General features: G+C 37.4%; 1 protein-coding gene across 1 annotated transcript in view; it reads right to left on the bottom strand.

Moving 5' to 3' along the window:
- The window catches only part of COL24A1 (collagen type XXIV alpha 1 chain), a 337,900-nt gene that overhangs the window by 41,051 nt on the left and 275,253 nt on the right, over positions 1-21,596 (bottom strand). Inside the window, exons 46-47 of the mRNA XM_037060934.1 lie at positions 18,709-18,762; positions 17,248-17,355 (exon numbers count right to left, since the gene is read on the bottom strand). Coding sequence (XP_036916829.1) covers positions 17,248-17,355; positions 18,709-18,762 — 162 coding nt within the window. The remainder of the gene's footprint in view (positions 1-17,247; positions 17,356-18,708; positions 18,763-21,596) is intronic.

Below are 21,596 nucleotides of genomic sequence, written 5' to 3'. Positions count from 1 at the left end.
ACGAGAGGCAGCCATACATTGATATTTCTCTCCCTCTCTCCTTCCCTTCCCCTTTAAAGATAAATAAATCAAATCTAAAAAAAGAATATTCTGATGGATGTTAACTAGACTTATTGTGGCAATCATTACTCAAAATACGCATATATTGCATCATTATACTGTACAACCAAAATGAATACGTCATATCAATTCTATCTCAGTAGAGAAGGAAGACTATTCTATTCTTCAATCACACTTGATTCCAGAAAATGTACTACAAATAGTGTGATGAGGAATAAAGTTAAATAACACTATTTCCCCAAGGCCAAATCCTGCATTTGATAAACTATGGAACCATGGTTTACAATACAAATCTAATTCATCACCTGTTTTTTGCAACACTTGTGAGCTAAGAACAGTTTTTATATTTTTATGTGTTAAAAAAACAAAAGAATATTTCAAGATGTAAAAATGACATGAACTTCGGATTTCAGTTTTGTTGGCGCACAGCCTTGTCATTCACTGATGCACTGTTGATGGCTGCTTTGCGTGGGAGGCAGGCTGAGCGGTGGTGGCTGAGACTGCAGATGGCACTCACCGCTCCATGCCGCTCTTGTCGCACTGCGTCTGCAGTGACAGTTACAACTTGACAGTGTTTCAAGTGGAACATATGTTGACTCTCTGTGACATTTATTTTAGCACCAGTGCATATTGGTCATGTCAAAACAACAAAAGGGAAAAAAAGTGAATTCTGAACGTTGTTTGTTTAAAGCACAGTGAAATATAGATTACTTTGTTATCAGATTAGATGTCAGAGCTTTGTGTATGTCACTCAGTGGCCATAGTGCTAAAAATAACATACAATATACATCAACATTAGTAGACCAAGTATTTGACACAATTTCCTTAAATGTGACAGTTAAGAAAAATTAGGAAGTTTAAAATGGAATATTTAATCACAACAGCATTTGTCCTCAACAAAAAAAGAGAAAGAAAGAAAAGAAAGTTGCAACTAAAGTTAAGTTTTTGGATGGTTCATTTGTCAGTCCAGCAAGGAAAATTGCTTCTTGATTTAATTAAATTGTGCAGCAAAAACAAACTTGTTTAAGATCGCTAACCTTTTGGTAGGAACAGTTGCTTAAAGTGTTGGAGACACGGGAGCAGCATTAATAGTCAATGAAAAAACAAGGACAAAGCTTTTGAGTGGTTTTCCTTGTCTCCAGATGAATTATTAGACATTAGGACAGAATAGGTCTCTTGTCCAAAGGAGATGGGTTCCAAAACCCTGAGTGAATGCCTGAACCATGGATAGTACTGGCCCCTAAATATGTATATGATGTTTTTTCCCCATACCTACATACCTATAATGAAGTGTAAATTCTAAATCAGGCATAGTAAAAGACTAACAATAACTAATAAGAGAGCAATCATAACACTATGCTGTAATAAAAGTTACATAAATGTGATCTTTCTCAAAATATCTTATTGTACTGTACTTCCCTTTGCATTAAAAAGAAGCACTTTATGGCGTCCCGTTAGCAGATATGCATCACCAGCATCACTATTCTTGTGCTTTGGAGCCACATCAAGTAAAATAAGGGTCACTTGAACACAAGCACTGCTACACCTAACGGTAGATTTGTGTGTTGCCTTGCAAGGCACTCGGTATCCTGTCCCAACGTGTATTACAGGAGTAATTAATGACACAGAGAGGACATGTATCACACGACAGATGATTTTAGGATGCCTCAACATTCTGGAATTCTAACATAGTCCCACTTCATTTCACTTTACTTGAAATTTTATGTAATTTTTGAGATCTTTATTCTCCAACATGAAAAAAAATATGTCTTTCAGGTGGTCAATGGACAATGGACAGCATCTGAATGAACACTGCTGAAATCGACAGGTGCTTTTAGTGGAGAATAATAAGGACCTTTGGGTTAACTGTACATTAGAAAGTTTATTTTCTAAATTCAGTGCTATCAGATGTTTAATACAACACAACAAATATGCTCCAAGTTATTTATTGCTCATGTCGATTTCTTAGAGAGAAACTTGAGGACAGTAGCAGAGTGTTCCGTACAAAGTTCCAAACACTGTTTCGTACAAGTAGAGAACAAACATTTTTTATTATGAATACACAGAGGGATGAGTAATTTTGCTTTCAAGAGAAACAGATGTTAATCCCTAGGCATTTTTTCCAACGCCTTAAAAATCATTTGACTAAAACCCATCAGCAAAGGATAAGTCATTCTGAGTAAATTTAAAAAATAAATAACATTACAATTATTAATTTTTTCAGAGATGCTGAAACCAATCAACAGTTTATCCAAGTCTTTAAAGAGTTAATAAAATAATAAGAGTATTTGATGTCTCATGGCCACAGATTTCCATTATCCTCAGATATGAGCCAAACTGCCTTGTTGAATTGGTTTACTGTTTTATTGAGATATAAGTGGCATATAATATTATGCAAGTATAGGTATAGAACATGTTGGTTTCATATACTTATATTTTGCAATTGATTAATACAGTAGTAGCATAGCTAATAACTTTATCACATCAAATGTTTATTATTTCCTTTTTCATTGTTGTTTTTAGAACAGTTAAGATTTGGGTTCTGAGCATCTTTGCAGTTTACAATACAGAGTTACTGACTATAATTACTGTGTTGTACATTAGCTCTCCAGAAGTAGTTATCTACAAGTTGTAAATTTGTACCCTTAAACTGGCTTTAAATTCTGCAGGAGAATGTCAATTTTTGATAAGACTGAAACTGCTGGCTACTTAAGGGTTGGATTCTAAGGAAACACACACTGGATTAGTAATGACAACAACAACATCAACCACAAGATTTATTTTTCATTGAGTGTCTTCCACATATCATAAACTGTAATGGCAATATGGTTATATTATTTTATTTTAAGTATATTTTATTAATTATGTGATTACAGTTGCCCCATTGTTCTCCTCCCCTTCCTCTCCCTCCACCGTGCACCCGTTCTCCCTCCAGCATTCACCCTCTTGGTTCATGCATGTCCATGGACTGTACCGTAAGTTCCTTTGCTTCTCCATTCCCTGGATTGCTCTTAATCTCCCCTTGTCTGTTTTGTACCAACCATTTATGCTTCTTATTCCCTGTATCTATTCCCCCACTCTCTCCCTCTCTTTCCCCACAAATAACCCTCCATGTGCTCAAACTCCATGAAGTTTGATTTTCTGGTATTTCTGGCTGTTTTTTGTTTTTAAATTGGTTGTTTTCCTTCTTTTGGTTGTTCGAGGAAGCCATACGTATCTACCTACATCTCCATCTTGGCCAGAACCTAGACTGCTTTATTTAAACTGATGTCAGTTATGGAAAGACAACAGAGTTGCCTTTTACTTTGACTTCCCTATAGAAAAATGGAAGAAATAATTTAAGTATAAATCTGCCTTCATCCTGGATCTGAATGGAAAGACCGGAAATGAAAATAGGGCCATGTGCACAAATTTAGAGAACAGACACAGAGACAGACTTTGGAACAATGATGACAGGTTTGTGCGTAACAGTAAAACAGAGCAAAGAGACTGTCGCTGCGTTATTCCCCAGGTCCTGAAACAAATACATTAAGAAATAAGTAAGAAAAAATAGTTTATTATAGACAAGGGTAGAAATCCACATTGATGGGAGGATTAACAAAGGAATATTATCTTAAAATTATATTGAGTGAAATGATGAATATTTTATGCTAATTTAATTGATTTTTCAATAAAATGATAAATTTAAAATAACACTGAACTTGAAATCAGTTGATTTAAAAAGAAATACTATCCTTGAAATTATAAGGAAGTTTTTTTTTTTTTCCTACTGCCAAGCACCCTCTGTGCTCATGGTATCATGTTGACATAGTTATTTACTCTGTGAAAATATAGTAATTAAAATTAATTTCCTCTTTATAGAACAGAAAAATAACTATGATACCCCAATATTTTTTTTTACATTATTAGACAACAAATTTCCTGTATTTTTGGTTAAGCCAGCAAACTAATGAGTTATAAAATTAATACTTTGCTTCCTTTACTCTAAGCTACTAAAAACATTCAGTTTAAGTAGGAATTTCTCATTTTATTTGGTTTACTAAAAATATCCCTCCAGGAAAGAATTGGCTGCTTAAAAATATGTGGGGTAGTAATTATTAGGTGATTATATGCAGGGCTACATTATACAGAAGTAATGTAGCATTCATATATTTTCCTACAGTGCCAATCATATATAATATGGCTGACTGCTAGAAATAAAATTTATGAATGAGCTCTGCACTAAATTTAGGAGGCAACTTTTGAATCTCTAAACATATTAAAGCTTATGGGACTCAGAGCAGGGTTGAGGCGAGTCTAGGTAGTAAAGGCAGGTCTGCTTGACGTTGGTCCATTCCCAAGAGTATACAAAACTCACTCTTGTTCAATCTTAATGAATACGGGCATTTCAACATTGTATTACCTCACAGAAATTATTACACATTTCCATAAGAACTACTGGTAGTTTACCCATCCTGCAAAATGGATAGTGCAAATGCCACTGTAATATTGAACAAAATAATGTATCATGTGAAATCTCCTTTATGCAGGCCTCAACTCAAAACTCACAGGACTAACAGGGACTGAAAGAGGATATTTCATCTATACTTTGGCTCTTAGACAGGTTTAGGCTCACATCACTATGATAAAATTAAATGTCCATATTTTATTTCGAAAATGACAAATCTCTCTCCACACTATCTTATCTGATCCTCTGATAATCCTGTGGCTATGCCAACACTTCCTGACTGCAGGGTTGGTTTTTTTTTTCATTTTTGTCCCATCTTTTTTTTTCTCCCATCCCAGTTCACCCCCGCAGTCCTCCCCTCCCATTTCTACCCTGCCCTAGTCTTTGTCCATGTGTCCTTTATACTTGTTCCTGTAAACCCTTCCCCTTTTCCCCTGAAATTCCCTCCCTTCTCCCCTCTGGTCATGTCAGCCTGTTCTTTATTTCAGTATCTTTGGTTGTATTTTGCTTGCTTGTTTGTTTTGTTGTTTAGGTTCCTGTTAAAAGTGAGATCATATGATATTTGTCTTCTACTGCCTGGCTTATTTCACTCAGCATAATACTTTCCAGTTCCATCCAGGTTGTTGCAAAGGGTAGGAGCTCCTTCTTTCTTTCTGCTGCATAGAATTCCATTGTGTACGTGTACCATAGTTTTTGGATCCATTCATTTACTGATGGGCACCTAGGTTGCTTCCAACACTTGGCTACTGAAAATTGTGCTGCTATTTCATAGCATTAAAATAACAGCACAATTGGGGTGCATAGGTTCTTTTGGATTGGTGTTTCAGGGCTCTTAGGGTATAATCCCAGCAGTGAAATCACTGGATCAAAAAACAGTTCCATTTTTGTTTTGTTTTTTTAGGAAATTCCATACTGTTTTCCACAGTGGCTGCACCAGTCTGCATTCCCACCAACAGTGCATTAGGGTTTCCTTTTCTCTGCATCCTCTCCAACACTTGTTTGATGATTTGTTTATGTTGGTCATTCTGACTGGTGTGAGGTGGTATCTCACGGTGATTTTAATTTGCATCTCTCTGATAGCTAGCGATATTGAGCATCTTTTCATGCGTCTCTGGATCCTCTGTATGTCCTCCTTATGATATGTTCTTCTGCCATTCTTTATATATCTGGCTCAGTCTTACCTCTAGTGCTCAGCTGAAGTATAACCTTCTCAGGGAGGCCACCACCATCTGCCTCACTAATAATGTTTCTCATTATACTCTATACTAAAACCCGATCCATTTCATTGATAGCACTTATCACAGTTTGGAATTAAAAATTTATAGATTGCTACTTCATTATTTGGTTGATCTATTAAATTGTGCTTTCTGGGGTGTGGGTCAGAAATGCTCAAACATCAGCAGTTTCTCGCTGTTCCATGTGTGTTCACAAGGACAGTTCTCTGCCCGCCTCATTCACTGCTGTATTCCCTAACCTCCAGCTCCGCTAGGCACTAAACAAGTATTTGTGTAGTGAATAAGTGTTAGCTTAACCATGAATATTTAATATTATTTTTAAATGATAACTCAAGATGGCAACATAGGTAAAGATGGCTTGCCTCCTCATACAACTACTTGAAATTACTACTAAAATGTAGAACAACTATCACTCAGAACTGACAGAAATTGAGTTGCATGTATGTCTGACAACTACAGAATTAAAGAAACCACATCAATCCAGACTGGTAGGAGAGAGAAAGATGCAGAACAGGCTAGTCCCACATCCACATGTGATTGATGTAAACTCAGGAGGGATATCTTGGAAATGAGGAGTCTTAGCCCCACACAGGACCCCAGCCCAGGGTTCCAGGACCAAGAAGATAAATATCCATAACTTCTGGCTGCATAAACCAATGGAGATTAAGTTGATGGAAGAAACTTCTGGAGTCCCAAGCAGTTCCCCTTAAAGAACCCACACATGGATTTATCCAGACTCACTCCCTCTGACCTTCAGCACTGGGAGAGCAGCTTGAAAGGCACCAGTGGCATATGGGGAGGAACTGAAGTGTCTGTCATCAAGGCAAGAGCTGGGGAAAATTTTTCTCTCAGACAGGAAGGTGAGCAGAGGCCCTTGTCCCTTTCTGAGTCCCCTCTCTCCCAGAGCCACAAAGCCAGCAGGCAGGTGCCATATCTGAGACTCTGTCAGTCAATTTGGCTGACACTGTTTGCCCCACCCTGGAGATCCCCTGAGACTCTGTCCCACCCAATTCATGGGCCAAACTGTTGTCCTGACTTTTCCATATGAATGGGTGCTCTTGACTCATGCTTCACAACTTTCTAAATCCCATCAAACAAGCTCTGGCCAGCATCAGTGAGCTCCCGCCTTCGTACCTCTGGCTAAGTGAACACAGGCCCAGCACTATCAGCAGCCAGCCTAGATTCACAGTTTGAGTTTGCCTGGGACTATCCAAGGCCAGAACAAGTAGCAGCAATCTCAGATTGTCTTATTGCTCATGCAGGGTGTTCTGGGCAAAAAACAGATTGGGGGCTGATCGTGACTTGCACCACTCAGGAAATCCCAGAGCCTACATACCCAGTGGACAACCACAGACCATGTCAGAGCATCACCACCTGGCCCCTGCATAACTGATCCTCCACGGAGGACAGAAGTTGGTGGTCAGTGGTCACAGCCAGTCTTTGCAGCTGAGTGTCTCAGGTTAATCCTTCCCACTGACCTGCAAAAAGCAATCAAGGCTCAACTACAGGAGGAAGGGGTACTCAGCCCACATGAAGGGTGCACCTTGAGTACTTAGCTTGGGTGATAGGGGAGGCTATGCCGCTGGACCCTACAGGACACCTACTGCATTAGGCCATACTACCAAGACAGGGAGTCATAGCAGCTCTAGCTAATACATACAAACAAGCACAGGGAGCCTGTGGAAATGAGAAGACAAAGAAACATGGTCCAAATGAAAGAGGAGATTAAAGTCCCAGGAAAAGAACTAAATAGAATAGAGATAAGCAACCTATCAGATGCAGAATTCAAAACACTGGTTATAAGGATGCTCAAGTAGCTTAGTGAGCATCTTAACAGCTTAAAACAGATCCAGTCAGAAACAAAGGATACACTAATTGAAATCAAGAACAGTTTACAAGGAAACAACAGTAGAGTGGATGAAGCTGTGAACCAAATCAATGATTTGGAGCAAAGGGAGCAAAAAGCAACCAATCAGAACAACAAGAGGAAAAAACCCCCCAAAAGAGGATAGTGTAAGGAGCCTCTGGGACAACTTCAAAAGGTCTAACATTCGTATCATCGGGGTGCAAGAAGGAAAAGAGAAAGAGCAAGAAATTGGAAATCTATTTGAAAAAATAATGAAAGAAAACTTCCCTAATTTGGTGAAGGAAATAGACATGCAAGTCTAGGAAGCACAGAGGGCCCCCAACAAGATGGATGCAAAGAGGCCCACACCAAGACACATCAGAACCAAAATGTCAAAGGTTAAAGATATAGAGATAATTATAAATGCAGCAAGAGAAAAGTAGTTAGTTACCTACAGAGGTGTTCGCATAAGATGGTAAGCTGATTTCTCAGAAGAAACTTTTCAGGCTAGAAGGGATTGGCAAGAAATACTCAAAGGCATGAAAAGCAGGGACCTACATTCAAAATTGCTCTACCCAGCAAAGGTACCATTTATAATTGAAGGGCAGATAAAGAGCTTCCCAGACAGGAAAGACTAAAGGAATTCATCATCACTAAACCATTATTATATGAAATATAATAAAGAGACTTATTTAATAAAAATAAGGTTAAAACTATGAAAAATAAAATGGCAATAAATACATAGCTATCAACTATTATATCTAAAAAACAAACTAAGTGAAGAAGAACAGACAGAATCATGGATATGTAGATTTTATGATTGACAGATGGGAGGAAGTATTGAGGAATGGGTGAAGCTGGTGAGGGGATTAAGAAGTACAAATAGTTACAGAATAGCCACGGGGATATAAAGTACAGTACAGGAAATGGAGTAGTGAAAGAACTTATATGCATGGCCCACAGACATGAACAATGATGTGGGGATAGCCTGAGGGGGTGGGCAGTGCTGGGTGGAGGGGGCAGAAAAGGAAAATTGGGGAGAACATTAATATCATGATCAATAAAAATAATTTTAAAAAGAATATGGTCAAAAAGGGACGATAACTCAGTAAGTCCATGCAGTATACTAAGCATTTCACATATAATATCTCATTTGATTCTCATCAAAACCCCATGAATTATGTATTATTGTACTCATTTTATAGGCAATGCTTAAGATTTTAAGTAGCTAACACAAGTTAATTTTAAACTCCAGTCTCCAAAGTCATACTTATTATTCAAAGAACATTGATTCCTCAAATATTTATTGAGCTTCTTCTATGGGTCTGACACCATGCTAGGTGCTAGGGATACACAGATGAACACAACACAATACCAGTTCTAGAGGAGTTTACAATCTCCTGGGGGAGAAAGACATGAAGATGAGTAACCAGAAACCATATCACCCAGGCTCTGATGGAAGCAGGGTACAAAGAACACGGAAGATCAGAGCAGGCATGCAGAACTGAGCGGAGTCCCAGAAGTGTGCCTGAAAGGAGCTAACAGTTCAACTTAGTCCTGAAAGATCAAAAAGTTGTTCCTCCTTAATTTAGAGGGAAAGATCAAAGTGCTTTCCAAACTGAGAGAATAAAATGTATGAACAGAGGCATGAAAGTGAGGGAAATACACAGACTTTGGTGGATATCTAAGTCATTAAGCACAAGCACTTGAGGGAGTACAGCACAGTGGATAAGAACACAGGCTGTGAGTCTACCTGGCCTGAATTTAAATTCTGGCTCTGTTAGTTGTTGTCTGTGTGACCTTGGACAAGCCATTTAGTTTTTTCAGTCCCAGCTTTCTTTTCTGTAACCTGAAGATAACATGTTTACCCAGTTCATGGGGTTTTTGTGATTTTAAATAACTCCATATATATTCAACACCTGGAACACTGCCTGACACATAATAAGAATTTAATAATTGTTTGTTGTTATTATCACTGAAACACACACATGAGGAGGAAGGTAGAACAGAAGACTGGCTATGTAAACAGAGTTCAGATTGTGAGGGAACAGCATTCCACAAAGAGTGTGAACTAGGTTGGATTGAGTGGGAGTCACTGAAGATTTAAGTAAGAAAGTTAAGCCTTTAGCAAATCTTTCATTTTGTTGCTAATAAGCAGCCCAATAGACTGAGTTTCATCTGCTCTGGAAGAGTTCCTAATGAGCAGAAAATGGGCCAAAACAAGCAGCAGCAGCAGAGGGAAAAAGTAGTAATCCAGATAAGCCATAACTAGAGAATCAGTCTGCTAGTGATCAAGGGTTAACAGGATATGCTGAGTATAGGTCTGGTCAAGGGAGGTATGTTTCTTTCTTCAAAACACTGACAAAAAATCTTCTTAGAAACTTCTGCTTCTTTAGTGTGACTAGCTCATGGACTAGAGAACACAGCCCAGGCTGGTGGCAGGACCACGCTGGTGTTTCTAACAGAAGCTGCCGTGGTGGTCCTGCTACTCTATGCTTGGATTATGAGTTGGCTGATGAAGTGTGTTTTCCCTTCTTATACTGGACACAATCCATAAGTGGAAAAGTCAAAACTTTCAATGTTCTTTTGGGACAAGCATATCATTTGAGACAACACTTAAGCCTGTGTTCACCTCACAAACTGCAGGCAGGACTGAAAGGCCTTGATTTGTCCTAAATCAAGTTGTTAGCCGTGTTTCTTCCTCTCCTTTCCCATAACCAATTTTATTGGTTGTAGCAATGAAAAATAAAGACTGGTAAGCCTTCATTTTGATGACAAATGGATTTATGATCTTTGTGGAGAAAAGTTTTTTTTTTCCAAAATGATTGAGGCATTAACTTATACAGAAGTCCAACTCAATGAAAACAGCATGTAGACTCATTTACTACAAATGTGCTAAGCTGACTAGTGTTAAAACACTCATTTGTATAGGAGGAAATTAACACAGGCAACCGTGAACTTCCCCCAAACTGTCCTTTGGTTATAATCATGTGACCTTGAAAAAAATTGTACTCTCAGAAAGAGTGAATATTATGGTATGTTCATTATTCTTAATAAAGTTGTTATAAAAAAATTAAAAAAAACTATTGAAAGTGCAGTGAATTTGCCAGAAATTCTTTAAATCCTTGGCTACATAAAAAAAGACAAAAAGAAATAAAGAACATTGTTTAGGAAAATGAGGCAGTTGCATAATGCTAGAAATCCCAGAATAAATATTTTTCTCAGTGGAAAAATCCAGCAGTCTTGAAAAGTAAGCCAAAAACACCACCATGCCATGATCTTAAAAAAAAAAAAAAAGACCAAAGGAAAGATGTCCTTATCCTTTGTTGAAAATATTCCATGGAATTTGCTAGTATTTAGAGACCATATTACTCTCTGAAGTAGTTTTTCCATTAACATAGTAGGTTTTAGAAGTAATCATACTAAAAGTCACATTCCCTAATGACCAATACAGCCATTGCTACCTAATTTCATTGACCAGACATTATCATTCATTCTACTTTCACAGCAATCATTCTATAGGGAGCAGACACATTTGTAGAAAACATTTCAATATTCATAAACACCAAAGGAAATCTTGTGGTTCAAAGGGTAATTCCTTAAGGAAAAGTTATTTTGTTTTTATTTGGACGAATATAAAACACTTTAACACTTAATGACATCCTGTTACCCTAAGTATGCATGTGAAATTATTCTTATTCTTACAAAAAGCTAAAAAACAAGAGATGATGATTTATGATCTGATAAATCATTGCTTACTAATTGCAATACCAGACATTATTCAACTTCATGGGTCCTGAGAGGTATTCAACGTTATTGTAATCCGTTCCAATTTCTTTCATCACAAAATTCAATGAGCTTTTTATACTAGCCATATGTAAAGGGACATGTGGCTCAGAATCTGGTTTTAAAAAATAATCCCCAACTAGAAGAGAAATAACTTAGGAAATGGAGCTAGACAATGCAGGTTTTGTGGTCCTACCAATTCACACTCAGATTCTCCCTTCTCTTATTATGTATTCAGCCTTCCCATCTCTACTAGGTCTTACTAGCATTTAAATAGGGCCAAGATTCTCTATTTAAAAATACTTTCTACCTGAATCTCAGTTTCTTCTGTAGTTATTGCCCTACTTTCTCCTTCACAGACAAATTTTTCTATTGAATGTCTAAATTTATTATTTTTGAAAAATTTTATTTATTTATTTTTAGAGAGAGAGGAAGGAAAGGAGAAAGAGAGGGAGAGAAACATCAACCTGTGATTGCCTCTCATGGGCCCCCTACAACCCAAGCATGTGTCCTGACTGGGAAACGAACTGGTGACCCTTTGATTTGCAGGCCGGTACTCAATCCACTGAGCTACACCAGCCAGGGCAAATTGTCTGAATTTCTTGATTCTCTCCTCAAGCACTCCAGTCCTGTTTCTGCCCCAACTCATCAAGTCAAATGGTTATTTGCTAAAGTTACCAATGACCACCATACACTAAAATACAATGGTGACATGACTCCACTTCAGGAAGACAAACAATCCAATTAAAAAACAGGCAAAGGACTTGAACAGACACTTCTCCAAGGAGGACATACAGAAATCCCATAGACATATGAAAAGATGCTCAATATCACTAGCCATCAAAGAGATGAAATTAAAACCATAATGAGATACCGCTTCACACCAGTCAGAATGGCCATCATAAATAAATCAACAAAAAGCAAGTGTTGGAGAGGTCACGGAGAAAGGAGGACCCTAGTACACTGTTGGTAGGAACGTAGACCATGACTTTCACAGATGGAAAGCACTGTGGAAAACAGTATGGAATTTCCTTAGAAAACTAAAAATAGAACTGCCTTTGACTCAGCAATTCCACTGCTGGGATTATGCCCTAAAAATCCTGAAACACCAATTCAAAAGAACCTATGCACCCCAATATTCATAGTAGCACAATTCACAATAGCTAAGTGCTGGAAGCAACTTAAGTACCCATCAGTGAATGAGTGGACCAAAAAACTATGGTACATTCACATGATGGAATACTATGCAGCAGAAAGAAAAGAAGGAGCTCCTACCCCTTCATGTCAGTGTGGATAGATCTGGTGAGGATTAGGCTAAGTGAAATAAGCCAGGGAGTAAAAGACAAATACCACATGATCTTACTTATAAGTGGAGCCTAATCAATAAAACAAACAAGTGAGCAAAATATAACCAGAGACATTGAAGTAAAGAACAAACTGACAGCAATGAGAGAGGAGGAGGGAGAGGGATAATAGGGGATAAGGCAGGGGTGGGCATCGAGGAGCATGTATGAAGGACACTTTGACAAAGCCAAAGGGGGTGGTTTGAGGGTGGGAGGTGGGGATGGATGGGGCCAAGGGCATGGTCGGTTGGAAATGGAGACAAATGTATTTGAACAATAAAAAATAATACAATGGTTAGAATTTCATCTTACTAGTTTTCTGTATTATTCAGGGCCCTTACTTGCAAACATTGGAAACCAACCCTGGAGACTTTGAGCAGAAATTTACTGAAAAAACAATACGTAGCTCATATAATCACTGATAAACCTGGAAAAGCAGGTTTGAAAAATGGATAGAATTAACGGGAGGCCAGACAGCCTGAATTTGGACCCTGAAGTGTGTACCAGCCTTGGAAACTGAGGGCTACTGATGTTACTGCTTCTGCGTATCACCAAGTCCCCAGTGAAGGCCTCGTGAATATAACTGATTGGTTAGGCTTAGGTCATGGGCCTACATCCTTGTTTCAATGAGGGGCTGAAAGGTGAGAGTCTAAAATTTTTTTTAAAAATTTTATTTATTTAATTTTAGACAGAGGGGAAGGGAGGAAGGAAGGGAGCGCAGAAGAGAGGGAGAGACACATCAATGTGTGGTTGCCTCTCATGTGTTCCCTACTGGGAACCTGGCCTGTAACCCAGACATGTGCCCTAACTGGGAATCGAACCAGAGACCCTTTGGTGCTCAATTCACTGAGCCACAGCAGCCGGGGCTGAAATTTTTGACTTCTGTAGGAGAAGCTAATCTCCTATAAAGACTAAAAAAAGAGAGTAAACATAAAAATGGACTTAAGATGTTGAGCAGCCAAAACAGCAAAAACACAATTAATAAACAGGTGTCCAATGTACTTTCTCAGGATCATTAGATATACTTGATAACTTTTTCATTCTTGGGATATTCTTGAGTTTTCGTGGCATTGCCTTCTTTTTCTTCTATCATGATCACTGCATCTCAGTTTCCTTTGAAGTCTTCCCTTCCTCCTGTACCTGCCTTCTAAATGACAGAACACCTCACAGCTTGATTCTGGACCTTCTTTCCATTGTGTACTTCATATTTGTGTTGCTTTTTCCACTTGCTCCCCAAGTTCATTCACTGCCCCTTCTCTGTCATGTCATTTGTTCTGGGAATCTGACCTTCCTGGACTACATCACCTGGGTTTTCTTCTCCTCATAATTCCACTTGGAGTTGGCCAATGGGATGCACCACTACTAGAGAAACGTGGGCAGAGAGAGAGGTAACACCTTTATTTCTCCCATATTCTTCCAGTTTTGGTATTCTGTCCTTTTCCAATAGCTCCACATCTCAACTTGACTCTCAACTTGACATTATTTTTTTTCTTTCAGGTCTAAGGGTGGTAACCATTTTCCACTATTGATAGTCTCTAAGTTCCCCACATTATTCATTGGCTGTTTTTACACTGTCTGCATTTATCTAAATAGTCTCTTCAAAATTCCAGTTGAATATTCTATCTGCTTCCTTATAGGATTCTGATTAGTGCATTTTTATATGTTGATGACTCTTAAAATAATATTTGGCCTCCTCTCCAAGCTCTAGCCTAGAATATCTAATTACTGACTTACTTCCACTTAAATGTCATAAACTTACCCATAAAAAGTCATAAACTTATCCTTCAGTCTTTTTAGTGAGGGCCTACAGTGTACTGAGTCAGAAACTTGCATAAGTTAGAAATGTGAAGGTTACCCTTGACACCCCTGTTCCTCCCTCACCTCCCATAATCAAATATCAAGTCTTACCAAAGGTACCTCCTGAATACCACCTAAATTCATCTACTTCTTTCCATTCCCACTTCACCAGTGTAGTCTAAGCCATGAACATATGTAGCCTGGAATACCACAATAAATAGTGTTCTTATTAGTCTCCTGCATCGAATCTTTTCACTTTCCAGCCCATTTTCCATACTACAGCCACAGGGCATTTTTTAAAAAAATGTAAAATTGGATACTGTCCCTCCTAAGCTTAAACCTTAATGAATTCTAACTATCTTTAAAGAATGATCAATATCCTTAATATGTTCTTTAATATCCACTGTGATGTATTTCCTTGTACAGCTGAACAGATTCAAACTCTGTCATCCTACATCCTGCTCACTAAACTTTAGCCCCCAGCTGGTCTTGTTACAGTTCTTCAAATGCACAGTGTTCTTTCTAGCTTTAAGTATGCAGTTGTCTCTACCTAGATTGTGTCTTTCTTGTTCTCCAACATAATCATTATTTCCAATTTACTAACTCTTACTTAGCATCATTTCTCCACCCTCCTCCCTCACATAACACCACTTTGCATAATTATAAATTATTCACATAAAGTAAATTGGCATAAGAATACACCTGTGAATTATCACAAGCAAGATGACATACCTACCTCCCCAAAGTGTTTTCTGTCCCTTTCTAAGCCATCCTTCCCATGCCTCCCAACATGTATTCCCATCTCCAAGAAGCCACTCATTTGCTTTTTGTCACTACAGATTCCTTCACAGTTTCTAGAATTTATGTACATAGAATCATACAGTCCATGCCCTTATTTTGTCTGCTTTTTTAAAACCCAGCATATCTATTTTGAGATCGATTTTTGCCGTAGCATGTATCAAGAATTCCTTCTTTTTATAGCAGAATAGTATTTCATTGCATATATATACCACAATTTGTTTAGCGATTCATCTTTTGGTGAATGCTTGGGTTGTTTCCAGTTTGGTGCTATTACAAAGAAAGCCACTATGAATATTCATGGATAAGTTTTTGTGTGGACATAGCTTTTATTTCTCTTGGCTAAAAGTGAAATGACTGGGTAATATGATAGGTGTATGTTTAATGTGTTAAGATAACTGACAATGCATAAGATAATTGACATCTTAATAGTATTAAGTTTCCTGATCCATTAATAAATTTCTCTATTGAATGTCTGAATTTATTATTTTTGAAAAAAATTATTTATTTATTTTTAGAGAGAGATGAAGGAAAGGAGAAAGAGAGGGAGAGAAACATCAACCTGTGGTTGCCAAAACATATATTACTAATTTAGGTCCTCTGTAATTTCTGTCTGCACTGTTTTACAGTTTTCAGGATACAAGTCTGCACATCTTTGGGGGTCAGATTATCCCATTTTAATGCTATTGTAAGAACTTCTTTTTAAATGTCATTTTTTATTGTTTACTGTTTAGTATATAAAAATACAATTCAGTTTTGTTTATTCATCTTGTCGCCTGAAGCCTCCCTATATTTCCGTATCAGTATTTTTGTTTGTTTTGTTTTGATTTGAGCTACTTTTAAGACTGAGATCTTAAATGAAAGTCCTCCTTTAACCAGACTGATTTTAATGGCATATATCTATAAGATATCTATTTTAATTAAAAAAATATTAGCCTGACTGTCAAAGTTTTCTAGGTCTTAACCTAGTACTCTTATGTTCTGACACATTGCTTCTAAAACAAATAGACTCTTTAATAATATTCACCTTTACAGACAGAATCTAGGCAGATATTTATTTCTAAAATAATTAAGCTCCTTTCACCATAGTTTCATAGTTTTTTCAACAAATGAGTAACTCATCACAGTGAATGAAGAATATTAATTTGGATTTGGATTTAGGTATAGCATTATGCTATGTTTGATAAACAATTAGTGTTAACCTATCATTTAAGAAGAGAAAAACAGATGAGCATATACAAATAACGGAAATGTAAAAGGGTACATTTTAGTGGGTTCTTGAAAGTATTTGGTTAATTTTTCTATTTTGAATGAAAACAACATGGAAAAGAAAAATATCTTGATTATGATGACAAGAGGCAAGGAAAGAAGAGCAATAGCTAAATGAAGATAAAATATGATTTTTTAATTTCTGAGAAAATAATTTTTATAGAAGAAATTTTATATTAGAAATTTTATAGAAAAATAAGAGAGAATCTATATCATTGCACTACCAGCATGTAAATAGAAAAAACTATCCACACAATTTTGGTAAAGTGAAATACTGAGGCTGTTAAAATAAAGGGAAAATAATTTTTGGCAGAACCTGCCTTGAGGTACTGCCAAGGCTCAAAGGTTCCAAAGGTGGTTTTTGATGAACTCAAAATATAACCAGGGTGAGTAGCCCCTAAAACTTATTTCTTATTCACAAGATTTTATATGTGTAAAATGGCATAAATTACAAATATTCATTATTAGATATAAAGTATCTAAGTGAATGTACCCATTGCCACTCTCTGGAAATCATAAACATGATTCCAAAATAACTATTAAAGAGATGATTGGCTTAATTGGAGCCAATGTCAAAGCTAAGGAAGAGAGCCAGAATGTCTATGGTCTAGCAAGGAGACACTATTCATAAAAAATAAAAAGCAAAGAAATGTTCAGTCTACTCACGGGAAGCCCCTGTCTCCCTGGTAGCCCGGCTTTTCCAGGGTTTCCTGAAATGCCATCTGTGCCGTGGTATCCTTGCAGCCCCTTTGGCCCAGGTAGGCCTGGAAGTCCCTTGGTAGTTAAAAATTATTTGATTATAGAGAGATACTGTACAGATGATTAAATAACAAATATGTTTATATTTATGGGGGGAGGGCATTTACATTTTTAATACCCTGTCCCAAAATAAATCTTCCTGTTTCTTGTACTCCTTAATGGTTTACTATGTGGATTCAAAAGATCAGGTCACTGCCGTTACAAGTTCCCTAAACAAAAGCACCCAGCTCATCAGCCATTTACTGCATGTCCTTTTCAGCTCTAGTGTGAATCTCTGGTTGTTCTCATTATGCCAGCTCATGCTTTCCCCATCTGTAGAGAAAAGATCAGCCATATGCACCTGTCAGCTTGGACCGTAGGTGTAGATGGCATGGTTAGTAAGGGTGAAGTTTCTAACTATCCTGGCAGGCCAGCTGCTGCTGAATCAGCCACGATTGAAAACATTTTACACATGGAAAAATGGACAGTTCTATGGGAAACAAATATCTTTTCTTTGATTCACAAGTATGTTCTTCTCTATGCTTCCAGAGACCATCTACAAAAGCTCATATTGTATTAATTTCCAAACAAACAAATTATGGCTCATTTTGTTGCCACTTTGAATCAGATAATTAATTGCATGACTGAGTAAAGGCCTAAACAATTTGGTTCTACTCTTAGGCAACTGGATTTTATCTGTATGAATCTCTGATCTGAATGCGTTACAATTTATGTTTCTTTTCTCTACTGTTTTGAACCCACACAGGTTCAAACCTGTGTTTGAACACAGGCTATACCCAAACAGGCAGCCGCCGCTGCCACCCCCAGCTGCCCCTGTGGCTAGGGAAGACCAGCAGGAAACCTTTGCTAATAAGCCAGTCAACGCATGCTCAGACCTGGTCAGAAGAGGAAACTGGTGGCTAGGGTACAATTAATTTTTGTTCTGTGATGAGTTTTTAAAAAATTTTTTTAACGCCTTCTATTCTATTTGCCAGGAAAATAACAGGTTGAATCCTTCATTTAAAATGCAGCTCATGCCCTTCTATTCATGCTTTAAGATATTTGACCTTTGTCACCAACCATTTCATCACGATTCCAAATTCCCTGGTTTTTAGGTTCCCATCAGAGAGTGGCATGGGTCCACAGAGGGGGCTCCAGACCACTGAAGGGTGGCACCCCAGTTACAGAGACTTACATTTCAACCGCAAGCTTGGGCTGAGCTAACAGTCCTATTTTGTTTCTTCTGTGTCCCAGCATGGGCTCACAATTTTTTTAAAGAAAATCTGATTTATCTAACATTTGTCATAATTGGCTCCAAACTTTGCTGCTTGCTAAAGTTGCCAACTCTATTAAGAAAAGCAAGAAAGATGCAAAATTCTTGTTACTTACAGGAATCCCAGGTTTCCCAGAAGGACCAGGAGCTCCTTTTTTCCCCTTAGGACCCTAAAAATGTAAATCACAGTTGTCAATGGATTGTACTAGTTATGGTAAATTACACTGAAGGCAAGGAAAGGACCCTGAGACCTGATGCTACAGTGCAGCAAGGACTGCCGCTACGGAGCTGGGTACCACTGGGACTGCCCTTTAAAGTTCCCGGGAGTCATTTTCTTCAACTCCCAAGTGGGGAAATTTGACCAGATAATTTATGAATTTCCAACTAGCTCCAAATTCGTGGTTTAGGAATTTAAATCAGAGTCCTAAAAGGGACCCAGATAGATTATTTAACAAACATCCCCATTTTTAGGTAGGGCCTTTGCCTCCCTATTGAAAGGGGTTAAGTACTTAATGAATTAGTAAACATTTATTGAGCAGTTTGCATCCGGGATTTGGTTATGTGCTGGGAATGCAAAGTCAAAGTCCCTGACTACACAAGGCGTTCACAGGGAAGTAACAGACATGACCCAATAAGCCTAAAATGTGCTATCTGGAAGCATAGAGAAGAACATACTTGTGAATCAAAGCAAAGATATTTTTCCCACGGAACTCTGTTTTTCCATGTGTAAGATGTTTTAAATCATAACTGATTCAGCAGCAACTGGTCTGCCAGAATAGTTAGAAACTTGACCCTTACAAATCATGCCATTATTCTGATGATATTCTGAAATTATTTTAAAAAGAAAAATGTGAAGTGAGTAGTTCACAAATTTTAAAAAATGCATATGATCATTATCATACACATTTCTCAGAGGTCATCAAAACTTCTCACAAACAGGATATTCTACCACAATAGGATGTTAAGTATTTAAATCTGAAGATGAATTGTGCCAAAGATTCAATTTGACAACAGCAATAAAATAGTTTCATAAGATATTACACCTTCTGAAAATGAACTTAAACATTTTAAGAAGAAATAGTATACCTAATAATAGAAAAAAGGATATTTTACATAAAGATAAAAATCTAACTTTGTTAGAATTTGATAATGGGGAAACATATGGATAAAGGGTTCTACTTCAAACTTTGAAAACTATTGTACTTGCCATAAAGAGTCACTGATATAAAGACTTTCTAAGGGTAAGGAAACCAAAAAAGGTGATAGTTGCTGACCCAGGTCTAGTTGAAGTTTCTGGAACATATGATCGCTGTGGTATATTTATGTGATTTACATATATATATATATCTATCTTTCAGAACACAATAAAGAAGTAAATGTTTTAAATAGTGAAAAGTTATCAGTTATCTTAAATACACTAATTAAGTAGTAAATAAATATATTAAGCAGTGTGTTTTTCCTTCACATTTTTTTCTTTTTAAGAAAAGTGATAGATCTGTTTTAGATTTCTGATGTTCAAAATAGACTTTTCCCCAGCTATGAATTTCAAAATAGTCCTCTGAAAGTCATGGTGGGTAATTGCTTGAGAATAATACATATTTTAAATACAAAAGCCTGAATTTTAAATGTTAAAAGTCTATCTTTGAGTATTAAAAACCAAAGTTATAAAGGATTCAAATCATAAAACTAATGCCATGAAGAAGAGATTTAGAAGAATTATATTAATGTGAGAGAATTTTTTAATCTCAAAGGATATAAAGATCTTCAAGTTGGAGGAAGAAGAGAACAAGACTGTTCAATGCTGACATATGTATCTCTGACAAGAACCCTTCACCCCACTTGGTCCTTTAAGACTTAGGGTAGTTTGAACAGTTGTAACTCCAGATAAGCCTGGGGATCTGGGCACAGACAGGTGCCTGGAGAGACTAACATCCTCATGGAGGAGTCCCATAAACTGCCCTGAGTAGAAGTTTCGGCATGGGAGGCCTGGATCAAGGGACTTGAGAGAGTCTGAGTCCTGCAGGCACCCAGCGTGGTGAGGGGGGCAGCAGAATGTTATTCCCATGTGGCCAAGAGTGGTGGCGTATGCCCTTAGAGGTCTATCTAAGGAGACTTTGCACCTGTGATGAGAAAACAACTGTACGTGCTAATGTGGATCAAAGAGCTTGGCCAGGAAGGCCAAGGTAGACAATGGTGGGACAATGGTGGGACAATGGCAACTCGGAAAGAAAAAAAGGAGGTGAATTCCAGTGTATTATAGTGTAAATGGTGATGACTGAAGACCAAACTTGCCTCCCCTTCCTCTTCCCCACCATTGCCACCCAGAATGTACCTGCAAACTTGACAAGAGAGTGAATGGGGGAAAACTCCAAACCAAACATAGAATATTTGAGTATATGAAGTTAAAGACTGTCAGCTGACTAGGTTTCCACCAATTAGGTTACTACCACCAGGTGGGACAGGCATCAGGACAACTGTTAAGTTCTGTCATAAAGAACATAAACAAAGTGATACTTTTAGTATACCTAGATTTATGGCTTGAGGTTCAGATATGGTACACATGTATGTAAGTGTTTTATCCCAAACATTCAAACATAGCAAGTCCAAGAGATTCACATATCATCACTAATTGATGACATTTTGGTATGGCTATTACGTTGGGGATTGTTTCAGAAGAGTTAAATATTGTGCACTAAAATCTACATACAGGGTCTACCATCAGGAAACAAGAATGATCAGCAGGAAGCAGCTTCCAACAGAATAATACTAAAGAAAAAGTATGACTAAATTATTTTTAAAATGTGCTTTCCTACTTGGAAAGGAAAACTGCAGAAAATATTTCCATTGAACACAAAAATTGTTTAACAAATATAACACAACTATAATCTCTGCTCTTTTTATATGTTCACTTAGGGAAAAATTTCCTTATTATAATTATTGTCACTATAGCTAAAAGGAAGTAGCTCAGTTAGAAAAACCAGTTTTGCAATGGTTTTAAATACAT

The sequence above is a fragment of the Sturnira hondurensis genome, unplaced genomic scaffold (genome assembly GCF_014824575.4).
Source record: "Sturnira hondurensis isolate 20B ecotype Veracruz unplaced genomic scaffold, ASM1482457v3 Scaffold0013063, whole genome shotgun sequence".
NCBI lineage: Eukaryota > Metazoa > Chordata > Mammalia > Chiroptera > Phyllostomidae > Sturnira > Sturnira hondurensis.
The sequence above is the reverse complement of the archived record's forward strand: the minus strand, read 5'-3'. Positions and strand labels throughout refer to the sequence as shown.